The sequence below is a fragment of the Nansenia antarctica genome, assembly GCF_963989245.1.
Source record: "Nansenia antarctica genome assembly, chromosome: 5".
Lineage (NCBI taxonomy): Eukaryota > Metazoa > Chordata > Actinopteri > Argentiniformes > Microstomatidae > Nansenia > Nansenia antarctica.
The window spans coordinates 75,832,889-75,850,388 of NC_137690.1; the positions used below are offsets into that span (position 1 = coordinate 75,832,889).

Genomic DNA, 17,500 nt, shown 5'->3' on the forward strand with positions numbered 1-17,500 from the left:
AGTAGTACAGTACTATCTATTTCATAGACACATGATGGATGATGATGGAGAGTGATGGTGGTCAACACATCACAGCAGGTCAACACATTCAATGATGTATCACAACCAGACCATGTCAGAAACACAACCAGACCATGTCAGAAACACAACCAGACCATGTCTGTAACACAACCAGACCATGTCTGTAACACAACCAGACCATGTCAGAAACACAACCAGACCATGTCAGAAACACAACCAGACCATGTCAGAAACACAACCAGACCATGTCAGAAACACAACCAGACCATGACTGTAACACAACCAGACCATGTCAGAAACACAACCAGACCATGTCTGTAACACAACCAGACCATGTCAGAAACACAACCAGACCATGTCAGAAACACAACCAGACCATGTCAGAAACACAACCAGACCATGTCAGAAACACAACCAGACCATGTCAGAAACACAACCAGACCATGTCTGTAACACAACCAGACCATGTCAGAAACACAACCAGACCATGTCAGAAACACAACCAGACCATGTCAGAAACACAACCAGACCATGTCTGTAACACAACCAGACCATGTCAGAAACACAACCAGACCATGTCAGAAACACAACCAGACCATGTCAGAAACACAACCAGACCATGTCTGTAACACAACCAGCTGAGTTAAAGAAAACCAACTCTTACCTTTGATGACAGAACATGAGCCGTGTTTACCCGTACCTCCGCCTTGCCCCGCGCATATTGCTATGAATAGTTCGAAGATAGGTGCTTGCACGTTACGTGCGAGGCTGCTTGGTTAACCCATTAGCGGGAACATTATTAGTTGCACAAAATAGGCTGATTTAATTGACCATGAACATCAGAGACAGACATTACGAATGTTCATTTAAAATACTCCGGAAGCCCGAAGTCCGGAAAACCGGAAGTCGGGAGTCCTCAGCATAATGCATTGTCTGCAATACAACCGGAGATTCAGGGACGCACATTTGTGCGCCCTGGCCAAGAAATAGAGACAGCCCATTGGAGCGCTGCTACAGCTCACGTGTAAGCGAAAAGTATTCGTCCTGGCATAGACTTGCAATGACCGGCGTCCCGACTCCTCCCCCTATGTATTTTAACAGTGAGTTTTACACACACACACACACAGATAAAAATGTTTATTGTATTGGAGGATTTTTAATGAATGCTGATAGGCGCCGACAGAATATCAGCCGCATTTTGTGAATAAACAATGTTTATTTTAAAAAAAAACTTTTACAAATCGCAACTAGGAAGTGAAGGTGGGGGCGGCGCCCCAGCGCCCTCTATCGGCCAGCCGCCACTGCTTCTTCTTCCTTAGATGCTAGCTGGCTGGCTAGCCTCACCATAGCGACAGCCCTGTCAGGATGAGGTTTAGTGCAGGAAAGTGAAGCTGTTTGTTCGTTTGTTTATTAGGATCATCATTAGCTAGTCTTCCTGGGGTCCGACAGAGTTTGTCCACAGAGCCGCGTGGCATTCAGAATGGTAAACAGACTGACTTATATAGCTCCTTATTCCAAAGCGGCCTCTCATTCACCCATTCACACACACATTCACACACCAATGCCCGGGCAAGCTACCATGCAAGGCTCTGGCCCGCTCACTGGGAGCAATTTGGGGGTTCGGTGTCTCGCCCAAGGACACCTCCACATGTGGCCTAGCCGGGGTTCGAACCGCCGATCTGCCGACCTTGCGATCATTAGACGCCGGCTCTACCTCCTGAGACACAGCCTCTACCTCCTGAGACACAGCCTCTACCTCCTGAGCCGCAGCCTCTACCCCCTGAGACACAGCCTCTACCTCCTGAGACACAGCCTCTACCTCCTGAGACACAGCCTCTACCTCCTGAGACACAGCCTCTACCTCTACCAGCCTCTACCTCCTGAGACACAGCCTCTACCTCCTGAGTCACAGCCTCTACCTCCTGAGACACAGCCTCTACCTCCTGAGACACAGCCTCTACCTCCTGAGACACAGCCTCTACCTCCACCAGCCTCTACCTCCTGAACCACAGCCTCTACCTCCTGAGACACAGCCTCTACCTCCTGAGACACAGCCTCTACCTCCACCAGCCTCTACCTCCTGAGCCACAGCCTCTACCTCCACCATGGTTTCATTAAATCCACAGGTTTATTATGTGCTTATGAATGTGTCATTGTCTCCCAGGGTGACCCCAGGGTGACCCCAGTGATGTCTCTGTCCGTTGGAGTTCGTCTCAGCCACCTCAGGGACAGTCTGGGTGAATGATGATGTCATACAAACTTTCCGTCCGCATGTCCCAGCTCTGACGACATGTTTACTTAACGCTTCCTGTCTGTTACTGCCTAGTGTAACCATGGTGATGGTAAACAGTCTCTAGAGGGTTCTGACCTCTCTTCCTCCCCCTCCTCCCCCTCCTCCTCCTCCTCCCCCTCCTCCCCCTCCTCCTCCTCCTCCTCTTCAGCACAGTTCCAAGGACAGCTCCGGGGTCCACGTCGTCCTCGGCAACGAGGCCTGCGACCTCGACTCCATGGTGTCATCCCTCGCCTTCGCCTACTTCCTGTCCAGAGTGAGTCAGTAACTATACTACTTCCTGTCTAGAGTGAGTCAGTAACTATACTACTTCCTGTCCAGAGTGAGTCAGTAACTATACTACTTCCTGTCTAGAGTGAGTCAGTAACTATACTACTTCCTGTGTAGAGTGAGTCAGTAACTATACTACTTCCTGTCCAGAGTGAGTCAGTAACTATACTACTTCCTGTCCAGAGTGAGTCAGTAACTATACTACTTCCTGTCCAGAGTGAGTCAGTAACTATACTACTTCCTGTCTAGAGTGAGTCAGTAACTATACTACTTCCTGTCCAGAGTGAGTCAGTAACTATACTACTTCCTGTCCAGAGTGAGTCAGTAACTATACTACTGCCTGTCTAGAGTGAGTCAGTAACTATACTACTTCCTGTCCAGAGTGAGTCAGTAACTATACTACTTCCTGTCCAGAGTGAGTCAGTAACTATACTACTTCCTGTCTAGAGTGAGTCAGTAACTATACTACTTCCTGTCCAGAGTGAGTCAGTAACTCTACTACTTCCTGTCCAGAGTGAGTCAGTAACTATACTACTTCCTGTCTAGAGTGAGTCAGTAACTATACTACTTCCTGTCCAGAGTGAGTCAGTAACTATACTACTTCCTGTCCAGAGTGAGTCAGTAACTATACTACTTCCTGTCCAGAGTGAGTCAGTAACTATACTACTTCCTGTCTAAGGTGAGTCAGTAACTATACTACTTCCTGTCCAGAGTGAGTCAGTAACTATACTACTTCCTGTCTACAGTGAGTCAGTAACTATACTACTTCCTGTGTGAAGGAAGTGAATCAACAGTCATCGTCAGTAGAACCTTCCATAACAACCAGTCCCATCAGTGCTGGAGGAAGGAAGAAAACAAGTTGTTAGTTGTTGTTTTTTAAACCAATTGGGTCGTTAAAGGGTTAAAGGGTTAAACGGTTAGATGATTAGATGGTTAAATGGTTAGCGACACAAATTGAATTTCCATGTAAGAATTTCAGCAGCATAGAAGTCTCTGCCCAGAGACGTGCATTCCACAGGTGTCTGAGAGCGAATCGGTTGATGAACTGAAGACTGTCAACATCTTTAAGCAGCATTTTAAAACCTTCAATCTCTTTCAATTTAGCTTTTAATTAGTATTTTAGCTCTTTTGTGTTCCTTACTGATTTTATTGCATTGATCAATTAGGTTTTAGTTTTCCTTTTTCTACCTAAGGGTTACCTAACCCTAAACCCTTTATTTTGCGCTGTATTGTACAGCACTTTGAGCTGCAACCTTATGTAAGTAAGTAAGTAAGTAAAGCTTTATTTATATAGCACCTTTCATACAAGAAATGCAGCTCAAAGTGCTTTACAACAGGAATAAGAACATACAGTAAAGTGAATATAAAAACATATATAAAAACATATACAAGCATAGAATGAATATAAAAGCAGGGGAAAACAGTAAAAAGAAAAGGTAAAGATCTAACTTTCCATATCCCTTTCATCTCCCTACCTTACACAGTCTTTCTGTACTTACCACTGGCTTTCCACCAGCACCACAAACAGTTTTTTGGAAAAGGTCTGTCTCAGTCTCTGTGTACGTTCTCAGTCTCTGTGGACGTTCTCAGTCTCTGTGTACGTTCTCAGTCTCTGTGTACGTTCTCAGTCTCTGTGTACGTCCTCAGTCTCTGTATACGTTCTCAGTCTCTGTGGACGTTCTCAGTCTCTGTGTACGTTCTCAGTCTCTGTGTACGTTCTCAGTCTCTGTGGACGTTCTCAGTCTCTGTGTACGTTCTCAGTCTCTGTGTACGTTCTCAGTCTCTGTGGACGTTCTCAGTCTCTGTGTACGTTCTCAGTCTCTGTGTACGTTCCCAGTCTCTGTGTACGTTCTCAGTCTCTGTGGACGTTCTCAGTCTCTGTGTACGTTCTCAGTCTCTGTGTACGTTCTCAGTCTCTGTGGACGTTCTCAGTCTCTGTGTACGTTCTCAGTCTCTGTGGACGTTCTCAGTCTCTGTGGACGTTCTCAGTCTCTGTGTACGTTCTCAGTCTCTGTGTACGTTCTCAGTCTCTGTGGACGTTCTCAGTCTCTGTGTACGTTCTCAGTCTCTGTGTACGTTCCCAGTCTCTGTGTACGTTCTCAGTCTCTGTGGACGTTCTCAGTCTCTGTGTACGTTCTCAGTCTCTGTGTACGTTCTCAGTCTCTGTGGACGTTCTCAGTCTCTGTGTACGTTCTCAGTCTCTGTGTACGTTCTCAGTCTCTGTGGACGTTCTCAGTCTCTGTGTACGTTCTCAGTCTCTGTGTACGTTCCCAGTCTCTGTGTACGTTCTCAGTCTCTGCAAGACCTTGCACCAAAAATCCAACTACTCAGTATCAACATTACAGTTTCTTTCTTTTGCACACCTCTTTCAACTAGTCAGTCTGTGTACGTGAATATAAGAGCAGGGGAAAGCAGTAAAAAGAAAAGGTAAAGAAAATACAATTAAAATTAATTTAAAAAAGGGCATTTAAAGTGCAGTAGCTGGCAAATGAGCAGTAGGCAGGTGCAGATGAGCTAGTTGAAGGCTATATTGAAGAAGTGCGTTTTTAGCTTTCTTTAAAAAATATTTAGTGAGCTGGCTTCCCTGATCTCTAAAGGTAATGTGTTCCATAGCTTTGGGGCATAGTTGGCAAAGGCTGCGCTCCCAATCTTCTTCTGACTATTGCTGGGAACCTCTAATAAACCTGCGATAGATGATCTTAGTGTTCTTGAGGGCACATACGTAGTTGGCAAGGGAATTAGCAATGTACTTTGGGCCTCGCCCATTAAGGGCTTTGTATATAAGGAGGAGGACCTTAAAATCAACCCTACATGTTACTGGCAGCCAGTGCAGAGTAGCTAGGACCGGAGTAATGTGCTCTCTCCTCTTGGTTCTAGTTAGAAGTCGAGCTGCAGAGTTTTGAATGAGCTGAAGTCTTGCAGTAGTTTTTTTAGGAAGGCCAGTAAAAAATGTAAGAAAAGTGCTATATAAATAAAGCTTATTACTATTATTATTATTATTATGATTATTATTATATTATTAATGTTCTGATGCGTTAAGGTTTAAGTTAAGTTAAGTATAAGTTTAAGGCTTAAACAGTGAGCTGAAGCACAGAGCTCAGTCTGAACACTCTGAGGTCATGATTAACCTGGTGGCCAAATCCCCCAGAATCCTCCAAAAGGGGAGGAGCCACCGTGAGTCACACAGCCGTCCACCACAGTGACAACAGTGTCTGTCTGCAGAGAGGGCCAGTGTCTCCCTGTCTCCCCCCTGTATCGACCCCCCCTCCCTCACCCTGCAGCCAGTCTGCTCCCAGCACCCCCCCCCCACCCCCCCCCTCTGCTCATGAAATATTCACACCCCAGCAGACACCCAAGACACCCTAGACCCCCTAAACACTCCAGACCCACCAGACAACTGCAGAGGCTCTGTGGTGACCTTGGCAGGGAGGGGGGGGGGGTGTCAGGGAGAGGGGGGGGGGGAGACCTTGGCAGGGGGGGGGGGGTTAGTGTCAGGTGTCAGGCTTCTGAACCACTCCTCTCCTCCTCCACCTCTCTTCTCCTCCCTCTCCCCTGCCTGCCCTCTCTCCCTCTCCTCTCTCTCCCCCTCCCTGCCTCCCCTCCTCCCCCCCCCCCCCTCTCCTCCCAGACCTCCCCCAGCCCAGAGAGGACGGTAGTCCCGGTGATGAACACCTCCAGGGCAGCGTTCCCCCTGCGGGCGGACAGCCTCTTCCTCCTGAAGCAGAGCGGTATCCCAGAAGACACCTTGGTGTTCCGTGACGAGGTGGACCTGGCGGCGCTGCACCGCGCCCGGAGGCTCACCCTCACGCTGGTCGACCACAACGTGCTGCAAAGGTCAGGGGTCACACGTCTCTGGATATCTGTCCTTTCTCTGTTTACTGTTCTCCTCCTCCTCCTTCCTCTTCTCCTCCTCCTCCTCCTCCTCCTCCTTCTCCTTCTCCTCCTCCTCTTTCTCCTCCTCCTCCTCTTCCTCTTTCTCCTTCTCCTCCTCTTCCTCCTATCTATTCTCTTTCTCTTTCTTCTCCTCCACCTCCTCCTCTTCTCCTCCTTCTCCTCCCCCTCTTCCTCCTCCTTCTCCTCCTCTTCCTCCTCCTCCTCTTCCTCCCCCTCTTCCTCCTCCTCCTTCTCCTCCTCCTCCTTCTCCTCTTCCTCCTCCTTCTCCTCCCCCTCCCCCTCTTCCTCCTCCTCCTTCTCCTCCTCCTTCTCCTCCTCCTCCTCCTTCTCCTCCCCCCTCCTCCTCCTCCTCCTCCTTCTCCTCCTCCTGCTCCTCCTCCTCCCTCCTCCTCCTCCTCCTTCTCCTTCTCCTCCCCCTCCCTCTCCTCCTTCTCCTCCTCTACTCCTCCTCCCTCCTCCTCCTCCCCCTCCTCCTCCTCCTCCCCCCTCCTCCTCCTTCTCCTTCTCCTCCTCCTCCTCCTCCTTCTCCTCCTCCTCCTCCTCCTCTTTCTCCTCCTCGTGTCCCTGGGTCTGACCTCTGACCTTTCTCTGTTGACAGTTGGGGAAGGCGTTTAAATGTTTAAATCACCAACTGCCGCCAAAACATTCCAGAACACTCACCACCTCAGAGAGCCACAAGTGTTCTATGTGGAGTTTTACCTAGCAACAACACTCTGATTGGCTACAACATGAAGCATCAACATTTCTGCATTCCTGGTGAATAAAGTCACCCATGGCAGTCTGGGATGTTGACAGTTTGGGGCGACTTTATTCACCCTCGGCTCTGAATGAGTTAATGAATGAGTAAATGAATGAGTTAACTAGATTAATTAACTAACTTAACTAGATTAACAATTACTTTGGAAGGGAAGGAGTTGAACGACACTAAAGCCCTTGGACAGAAATATAGTTTGTTAAAACCTAAAGCTACTTTGAAAAAGTAGTGAACTACATCGAAACTGCCTCATCCAACACACAGCAGAGAGATGACCTTAGCCTGCGACTGAAACACTCTGAGTTCACCTGGTGGAGGTGGAGGAATGCAGGGAGACCAGAGGCAGTGAGGACAGAGGGAGGGGAGGGGAGGGGAGGAGAGGAGAGGAGAGGGAGAGGAGAGGAGAGGAGAGGGAGAGAGGGGAGGCAGGGGGGAGGAGGGGGAGAGGAGGGGGGGAGGGGAGAGGAGAGGGAGAGAGGGGAGGCAGGGGGGAGAAGGGGGAGAGGGAGGAGCCAGGACGAGAGAGGTGGAGGAGGAGAGAATGTCTGGAATAACAGTTACATTCCCATGTTTCTGAGGGGTTTTCCTTTGGGATAAATGTAGTATCATCAGCCACAGTACAGTAGCGGAAACTCTACTAGGATTTGAACTTAGTTGAACTACCACCAGGCTACTGCAACCTGCAGTTAACCTGACATTTCCTCATTTCCTCCTTTTTTCTGTCCTGCAAATCTTTCCGTTTCACAACGTTGCCGTTGGCCAACAAAGAGCAACAGGGGTCAGTCGATACGAACACTTTGGCTGAGATCACGGCATTGAGCAATCATTGATCTGAGAGAAGCTGCCTGAGGTTTCACAGCCTCTCTGCCTGGTCAGGACTGAATCTCTCCTTTCTGTTAGAGCTGCTCTTTGTTAACACTAGAACGGCCATGACCCCTGTGAGTAAAGAAACGTGTTATATCTTTGCACTCGATCAAATTTCAGGACCCTACTTTCATGACTTTTCCTAGATATGTGCGTTCCACCACCCAGTATCCTTACATGTTCTAAATCACATCAGGATAAGCTGGTATGAAGCTATTTTGCTGTTTTTCTGTGTAGGAGGAGGCAGGCTAATTTACAAGCCGGCCAACTTGTGGTCGTTGTGTGTAAGTAGCAGCTTGAGCATTGTAAAGAGTCATATCATATCATAATCATTTGACCCCCGAGGTGGCTCTTTTAGTACGTTAAAAAGGCTCTAGTGTTCTAGTGTCAAAGCTGCTCTTTGTTAATCAGAACTGTCTGACCCTCCACTCAGAGTAAACAATTTCATCAATATGTCAGGTTTTATTGACCCTGTGATGTCATCAAGTCTTATTGACGGTGGTTAACACGTCGTGTGTTTTATGGATCTGTTATCTTGTTGGAGCATGTGAGGCAACACAAGAAGATAATAAACGACAATCTAATCTAATGTAACCTAATCTAATTAATGGACTGCACTTATATAGAGCCATATCCCAAAGCGCTTTACAACGGCCTCTCATTCACCCATTCACACACACATTCACACACCAATGGCGGCCAAGCTACCATGCAAGGCGCCAGCCCCGTTCACTGGGAGCAATTTGGTGTTCAATGTCTTGCCCAAGGACACCTCGACACGTGGCCAGCCGGGGATCGAACCGCCGACCTTGCGATCATTAGACGCCCCCGTAATGTAATCTAATGTAATCTAACAACATGGAGAACATAGAAGGTAAACAAAATAGTCAACCTGAGGGAGGGTTTACTTAACAACCCTGAAAAGTGTCTCTACAAGAAAGAAACATCTGTAAGAATATAACATCCAATATAATATTTCCCAACCTTTCCCCGTAGTGCTGACAGCGTCTTAGAGGCGGCCGTGGTGGAAGTCATCGACCACCACCATCTCGAGAGAGCGCCCTCCACTTCCTGTTGCGTCACCGTGGAGACGGTGGGTTCCTGTGCCAGCCTGGTGACGGAGCGCATCCACAGCCAGGGGGCGGAGCTTCTGGACAGACAGGTGGCCCAGCTGCTCTACGGTGAGTCTGCTGCTGCTGCTGCACTGGGATGTATCTGTCATATATATGTGTGGTGGCCTGGGAAAACCCGTCGGATGTCGCTGGCGTTCGTTTGTGGCAAAGAGCAAAAATAGACGGAAATCGCGATTTTGGCGATTTTGATATTATGTGGTATTCTAGTACTTTGAACTCCATACTACATTATGGTGAATAAACATTTTAAGAAAACAAAAGAGAAAGTACTTGTTTTATACAGACGAGGCGAGCAGACTAACACCGCATCACAAGCAGACAAACGAGACCGGCTGTGACGATCCACACTGGTACCACCAGTGGGCGCCAAACATCTATTGTCTTGTTGACCCTCTCTCTTGGTTCCTGATGGGCACAGGTGAAGGTGATCATCCTGATTGTCCCAGGAACTTTAAGAGGGGGTCAAATTGATGGACTCGGTCTCTTCCTTGTCGACCAGCAGCCTTTTTGGTTGTTGTTATGATTTACTTTATCATTCTTTCCATTTAACATATTATTCTTTAATAAATCTCCTATTATTGTTCTCCATGTGTCGTCTCCCTTTTTGTCACCTTGTCCTGAGCCAGGCAAGCGTAACAAATTGGGTGCTCGTCCGGGAGTGAATTTGGTGAGAGCAATATTCTCTCCCTTTTCATAGTTGATATTCGGGATTGGATTGTTGGATTTGTCCAACTCTATATTGGGAGACCCGCATGGTTATTGTTTATAGTTATTGGGTTTTGGTTGGATTGGATGTAATGTATTGTTTAGTATATTTGGTACGTTGGTTTGGGTGCTGGTGACGAGGGGGAGCTGGCCGTCCGACTGTGCTGACAAGGACGTAACTCTTGGTATTGGCTGTGATCTTCGGCTGGAGTTTGGTGAGTGCTGTGTTCTATGCAAAGCAGAGAAGGATAGGTAGGGCGGGTGGTTTAGATACCATCAGAGCTATACGTGAACCCCCGTGCTAGGAGTAGAAGCGCTTAACGCTTGTTTATTGTTTTCGTTTGTTATTTTTGGTGTGTTGAACGCGGGGGCGCCACCAGGCATTTGCTTGGTGGAAGAGTTGCATGTGAACGCACTGAAGACTAGCTGAGTGGTTAGTCAGTCATTACTGAGTTAGATGCGGGGCAGCTCTTACGAAGTATGTTAGTTACTTTTCTGTTTTGTATGTGTGCACAGTTACTCGCTTTAAATGGGCTGAAGATTATGGCTGATATGGGAGTAGTTTATAGGAGGAGTTTGTAATAGGAGGGGAGATTCCCGTTTGTTAGGGTTGGTTAATATTGGTTATTTGATTATATTGAGTTATGGATGTTTTTGAGGAGTTTGTGGCAGCTCCGTCGGTCGATGGATTGTTACAGTTAACGAAGGAACAACTGTGGAAGGTTGTGGAACATTATGAGGTTAAGCTTGAGGTGGTGAAAGGCCGAGCAAAGAAACAGGACGTAGTGGAGGCTTTACAGACTACGTTAATTAATAGGGGCATACTAAAGGGTAAATTGTCTGTCCCTAAAATATCCGTTGGGGTTGCATCTGGGTCCACTGAGTTAACATTTGATCAACAGAAGGAATTGTTAGCATTACAGATGGAATCACAGACGCGAGAGCGTGAATTTCAGATGCAAGAGCAGACGCGAGAGCGTGAGTTTCAGGCACAAGAGCGTGCGAGGGACAGGGAATTGGAGTTGGATAAATTAGCTCTTGAACGGGAGCGCCTTAGGTTGATTGCTGAGGGAAAGTTATCTGACGGTGGAGGTGGCGATTCGAGTAATTCAAAGAGGGATAATATGTCTGTCATGGTTAGACTGTTGCCAAAGTTTAATGAAAAAGATCCTGATGTATTCTTTTCACTGTTTGAGAGTGTTGCCGACGATAGGGACTGGTCTACTTCAGACCGCACCGCATTACTACAGAGTGTGCTTATTGGCCGAGCTCAGGAAGCTTATATTGCTCTTAATGGTAGAGAGAGGAAAGATTATGATACAGTTAAGGCCGCTATCCTTAGGGCTTATGAACTTGTTCCTGAAGCTTACAGACAGCGGTTTAGACAATGGAAGAAACATGACAAACAAACTCATGTTGAGGTTGTAAGAGAACTAACCAGCCATTTCAATCGTTGGTGCGTGGCGGTAGAGGTGAATACTCTGGAGGATCTGGCAAATTTGATTATTCTGGAACAGTTTAAAACCATTGTCCCTGATCGCATTGCCACTTACGTTAACGAACACAAGGTGAAAACAGCAGGTCAAGCCGCGGTGTTGGCAGTTGAATTTGTACTGACTAATAAGAGTCAGTTTGGTGAACATCGTTTTCGTAGCGAGGGGAGCCGTAGACAAAATCCGACCGTGACTGACCTATTGGTAAATCGTACACAATTCCCTAACGAAGGTCCTGGTTATTCTGTCCCCTTTTCAAAGTCGGAGCATGGCAGTCAGAGTAGAGTAGATCCTAACTCGACATGCAATTATTGCCTTGAGAAGGGTCACTGGAAACAGGAGTGTCCTGTCCTAAAAGGAAAGAAAACCTACAGTGGGAAGGGGGGCTCTGTTAGACCGTTGGCTCTTGCAGTGCATGCTTGTGGGGCAGGAGTAAGAGTGTCTGGGGTTGCCGAGGGGTCTCCCTTTAAACCAGGGGTGATGGCATCCTCAGTATCCAGCCCACCTGCGGCTACTGAGTTGGCGGGGGCACTACAGGGCTCTGCCTCCATACAGATTAGCGAGGAGGATCCTGATTTTGGTCCGTTTATTACTACAGGTTTCGTTTCTCTGGTGGGTAGCCCACAGAAAGTGCCTGTCCAGATACTTCGTGATACAGGGGCTTCAGAATCTTTTATATTGGAATCGGTTTTAACATTCTCTCAGGAGTCAAGTGTGGGGACCAGCGTTTTGATTAGAGGGATGGGGATGCAGACTTTGTCTGTCCCCTTGCATGAAATTGAGCTTTACTCTGATCTGGTCCAGGGGGTAGTAACTATTGGTGTTCGACCCTCTCTGCCTGTGGTGGGTGTGGCCGTCATCTTGGGAAATAACCTGGCTGGAGGAAGAGTGTGGAGTGATGTGCCTCCACCTCTGGTAGTTAGTTCTGGGTTTACACGACCAACAGGACCCGACCTTAGTGTGAAGGAGTTTCCTGAGGTTTTTACTGCCTGCGCCATGACTCGTGCTATGAGTTGCATGGACCCTAAAATTGATGATGGTAAAGAGTCTGATAAGTTCACTCCTGACAATTCTGTTTTTCAGTTACCAGATCTGCCGCCGTCTTTGTCTCGGAGTGAGTTGATTTTAGCCCAACAGGAGGATCCTGAGCTGAAGCTACTGCTCAGTGGGATTCAGCCTAAGAATGAGCTGGAGAGCTCTGAAAGTGGTTGTTTTCTCTTGGAGGATGTGTTGGTTCGTCAATGGCTTCCTCATAATGATTGTTCTGTGAGTGACCCAGTTTTCCAGGCAAAATTTACTGGTCCCTACTCTGTTGTACGACAGGTGTCCAGACAGAATTATTTGATCGATGCCCCTAGCCGTAGAGGGTCTACACAGACCACAGTGCATGGGGTGTCTCCATCTCCGTCCACTCCTGTGGTGGCAGCAGGGGGGGAGGAGGATGTGAGTGGGCCTGGAGACGGTGTTTTGCGTCCTCGGCTTAAGACCATGAGACATTGGCTGAGTTATGTGTTATTGTTTGAGAACTGTTTGGTTTCTGTTTGGCACTGGTTTGGGCTCTGCAGCACTTTGATGTTTATGTGGGAAGGGGGGGGTCTCATCCAGTGGTTGTTTGTTCAGATCATAACCCCCTGACCTTTTTGCATACTTTGCAGAGTCCGAGCCAGCGCCTTACCAGGTGAATCAATGCTGCCGGTCTAAAATTCTTGTCCTTAATCTCTCTTTCTCTTGCTCCTCCCTCCTTAAATAGAGCTTTTCCAGGTACCAGGAATTGCTGGAGGGTGGGCAGGTTGTAGGGGAGGTTGGGATTTGACGTTTAGGCTGTGTGTGGCAGAGATCACCGTTTTTTTTGTTGCCATAGACTCTTGTTATTATTTGTATTATTTGTAATCTGGGAAACAAATTAGCAGAGACCTTTTTAGTAGGCCTCTGTTTTAAGGGGGGGGATGTGACGATCCACACTGGTACCACCAGTGGGCGCCAAACATCTATTGTCTTGTTGACCCTCTCTCTTGGTTCCTGATGGGCACAGGTGAAGGTGATCATCCTGATTGTCCCAGGAACTTTAAGAGGGGGTCAAATTGATGGACTCGGTCTCTTCCTTGTCGACCAGCAGCCTTTTTGGTTGTTGTTATGATTTACTTTATCATTCTTTCCATTTAACATATTATTCTTTAATAAATCTCCTATTATTGTTCTCCATGTGTCGTCTCCCTTTTTGTCACCTTGTCCTGAGCCAGGCAAGCGTAACACCGGCCGATCTGCATAGGCTCCTCCCCCGACCCGGAGGAGAAAGGAGTCGGGGGCAGCATGGGGGCAGCATTTCTTACCTTTCACTTTTTTTGACATGATACATTAAAATGCTCATAACTTTTTTAAATAAAGGGCTATCTCAGTCATTCAACCATTTATGAATAGCTGAGAACTTCTAATTTATGGAAATATAAATTAATGTGAAGGGTTTTCCCAGGCCACCACACATATGTCTGTCATCTATGTATTTCATTAGCTAACAAACAGACTGACTTATATAGCGCCTTATCCCAAAGAGCTTTACAACGGCCTCTCATTCACCCGTTCACACACACATTCACACACCAATGGCGGCCAAGCTGCCATGCAAGGCGACGGCCCGCTCACTGGGAGCAATTTGGGGTTCAGTGTCTTGCCCAAGGACACTTCGACATGTGGCCAGCCGGGGCTCGAACCGCCAATCTGCCGACCTTGCGATCATAAGACGCCGGCTCTACCTCCTGAGCCACAGCCGCCCCAACTATGCTAACACTGTGATATATGTCATGTATTACATTAGCTAGCACTGCTCAAGATATGAGAACCAGTAGATTCTGCACACCCCCCCCAGATATGACAGTTGGTTTACAAATACCACTAAAACACAGTCAAATAGGCCACCACTGAACCACAGTATGAAACCACTCAACCACAGTAAAATCTCAAAAAGGCTCAGGTTACCCATCATGCAGTGTGTCCTCCCCAGGAGCCATCGTGCTGGACTGTGTGAACATGGCCCCCGAGGCGGGGAGGGTCACCCCCAAGGACGCCCAGATGGCCCGGCTGCTGGAGGCGCGCTGCCCAGACCTGCCACCGAGGGGCGCCCTCTTCCAGTCCCTGCAGAGCACCAGGTTTGATGTCTCAGGTAAAGCAGGAAAGCCCAGAGGAGGAGATGTCAGGGGGGGCAGGTAGACACCAGAGGACAGGCCCATTGTGATGTAAGTAGCCTTGAGAACCGATGGTTCTGGAGCCTAGGGGGCCTTAGGGGGCAGGAGTCTATCTCCTGTTTCCGTAGCGTGAGGCGGCTTGATGTACAAGTACACCCCCTGGACATGACGCTGGTATGTCGCAGGGTCTTACCCCCCCCCCGATCCAACCCTTAATGCTGAGTGCCAAGCAGGGAGGCATCAGGTACCATGTTTATAGTCTTTGGTGGTACGACTCGGCCGGGGATCGAACTGACGACCTCCAGATGTCAGGGCGGACACTCTAACCGCAAGGCCACTGAGCTGGTGAATTCCCCATCCCTCAACCTTGACACTTGGCTAGCCGGGGATCGAACCGCCGACCTTGCGATCATTAGACGCCCCCTGTAATGTAATCTAATGTAATCTAACGACATGGAGAACATAGAAGGTAAACAAAATAGTCGACCTGAGGGAGGGTTTACTTAACAACAACCCTGAAAAGGTTTCTGCTTATAGCTCCATTGTTGGGAGATAGCATCATACATACTGTATGTCTCTACAAGAAAAAAACATCTGTAAGAACATAATATTCAATATAATATTTTCCCAACTCATCCTGTTCCCTGCGTTGCAATGAGCCTGTCCTCCGATGTCTGCTTCCCCTGATCTCCAGATGTCCATGTTGGCTGGATATCCGTCTCACATTAGTTGACTTATGATCAGATTAAGCATGACCTCGGAAGAATGCTGCAGCAATGTTGCAATGTGCTCCTAGATCATTTGTGAAGCTAAACCGTCAACAAATACAGTTCTACAACGGTCCATGAAAGTTCATATTTTGTGGACTCAAAACTGTCTGTATTCAAGGTTTTGCTTCTGCTAGTTGTGATGTCATTCTGCTCTAGAACAGTGGCCATACATTTTTATGATGTATTTAAACTAACACCCGTCGAGGCCTGGGGTGGTCCAGTGGTCTAGCACCGCAGTCTACATGGGTTCAAATCCCCCTTACATTCCTGTCTGTTTTCACTAACTATCCAATGAAATGAGAAATACGAGTGGGACTGCCCCCCCCACTCAGAAGAAAAGAAAAACGAACACCCGTTGTGCTCAGCTAACGCCACCTCAGGCCTTTTAGCATTATTATGACTTGCGTTGCGCTGTTGAGGAGCTAGCTGTCGCTAGGGCTGTGTTCTGTGTATATGTCAAATTAACTTTGATTCGACTGGTGTACCGGCGGCCATCTTGTGATGCTTACAGCTTTATGACCAAGTCATCCCAACCGACGTTGGAATGTTCAGTCAAATGCTTAGTGGCAGTCATGTCGGCCATCTTGTGGTGTGCTAGCAGCTAGCCAAACTGCCGTGTTCTGAGCTAGTGTTCATGGTGTGTCTGTTTTGTTCATTGTGTGTCTGTGGCTGTGTTCCAGGTCTTTCTACAGAGCAGATCCTGCTGAAGGACATGAAGAGTGTGTCTGGTGGAGACCTGAGGCTGGCAGTCAGCGCTGTGTACATGACCCTGGATGTACGTATGAGGGGGGGGGGGGGGGAGGGGAGGCTGGGAGAGGTAGAACACCAGGGGAGGCTGGGGGAGGTAGAACACCAGGGGAGGCTGGGGGAGGTAGAACACCAGGGGAGGCTGGGGGAGGTAGAACACCAGGGGAGGCTGGGGGAGGTAGAACACCAGGGGAGGCTGGGGGAGGTAGAACACCAGGGGAGGCTGGGGGAGGTAGAACACCAGGGGAGGCTGGGGGAGGTAGAACACCAGGGGAGGCTGGGGGAGGTAGAACACCAGGGGAGGCTGGGGGAGGTAGAACACCAGGGGGAGGCTGGGGGAGGTAGAACACCAGGGGAGGCTGGGGAAGGTAGAACACCAGGGGAGGCTGGGGGAGGTAGAACACCAGGGGAGGCTGGGGGAGGTAGAATAGTTGTTGTGTTGTTGTTGAGGTGTGTGTGTGTGTGTGTGTGTGTGTGTGTGTGTGTGCGTGCGTGCGGTGTGTGTGCGTGTGTGTGTGTGTGTGTGTGTGTGTGTCAGGCCTTCCTGCAGAGGCGGGGTCTGCAGCGGGAGCTGTGTGAGTTCTGTCACAAGCACGGCTACGCCGCCCTGGTCGCCATGACGATCTCCCTCAGCAGCGGCAGCAGCCAGCCCAGCCGCCAGCTGGCCGTCTACAGCGCCAGCACCCTCTACAGGCAGGAGGTAGGAACTGCACCCTCCCTCTCCACAGTTCCATGCAATCAACCTGTCAGTCAATGGACCTATCGCTAAGAAATAGAAATTGTCCAATCATATCACAGAAAAAGTCACGACAGGCAGAAAACTCGGACAAACAACTCGCTAATATCTGATGGTGAAAAAGCTTCTAGACTAAATATTCTTGTCATCTTTAAAAAACAACATGTCTATTACTTGCTGTGGTGAATCAGAAATCAGAAATCAGCCAACTCCGGCCAATGTAAGTCATTGAATGTCATTCAGTCACGGTCGGTCAGTCACTGTCAGTGAAGCGTTGTTTGTTTGTTTGTCCCAGTTTTCAAAGGGGGCGTGGCTTAGCGACAGGTCCATTGTTGGAACTTGGTATTTTTGCTCTAGACACAGGGTCAGGGGTCAGGGTCAGCCACATTCAGCCCCCCTGGAGCAATTAGGGGTTAAGAGCCTTGCTCAAGGGCACATAAATCAGTAACAAAAAAAAAAAGTCTCTCACCTGTGTGCCCTCTCCCCCCCCCCCCCCCCCCCCCCAGGTGAGCCGGGTGTTAGAGAGATCCACGGCCCCCTCCCTGGGCCTCTCCCCCCTCTGCTGCCCCGCCCAGCTCAGCGACGTGTCCGCCTACCTGCAGACCAACGCCCTGGCCTCCCGCAGGAAGGTCCTGCCCCTGCTC

The 17,500-nt window shown here is 48.6% G+C and overlaps 1 protein-coding gene across 1 annotated transcript in view; it reads left to right on the forward strand.

Moving 5' to 3' along the window:
• The window catches only part of LOC308157417 (exopolyphosphatase PRUNE1-like), a 26,769-nt gene that overhangs the window by 8,807 nt on the left and 462 nt on the right, over nt 1-17,500 (forward strand). The window contains exons 2-8 of the mRNA XM_080530968.1: nt 2,463-2,567; nt 6,210-6,415; nt 9,090-9,274; nt 14,423-14,581; nt 16,054-16,148; nt 16,659-16,820; nt 17,363-17,500. The exon at nt 17,363-17,500 is cut by the window's right edge and continues 462 nt beyond it. Of these exons, the coding sequence (XP_080387094.1) occupies nt 2,463-2,567; nt 6,210-6,415; nt 9,090-9,274; nt 14,423-14,581; nt 16,054-16,148; nt 16,659-16,820; nt 17,363-17,500 (1,050 nt within the window). The remainder of the gene's footprint in view (nt 1-2,462; nt 2,568-6,209; nt 6,416-9,089; nt 9,275-14,422; nt 14,582-16,053; nt 16,149-16,658; nt 16,821-17,362) is intronic.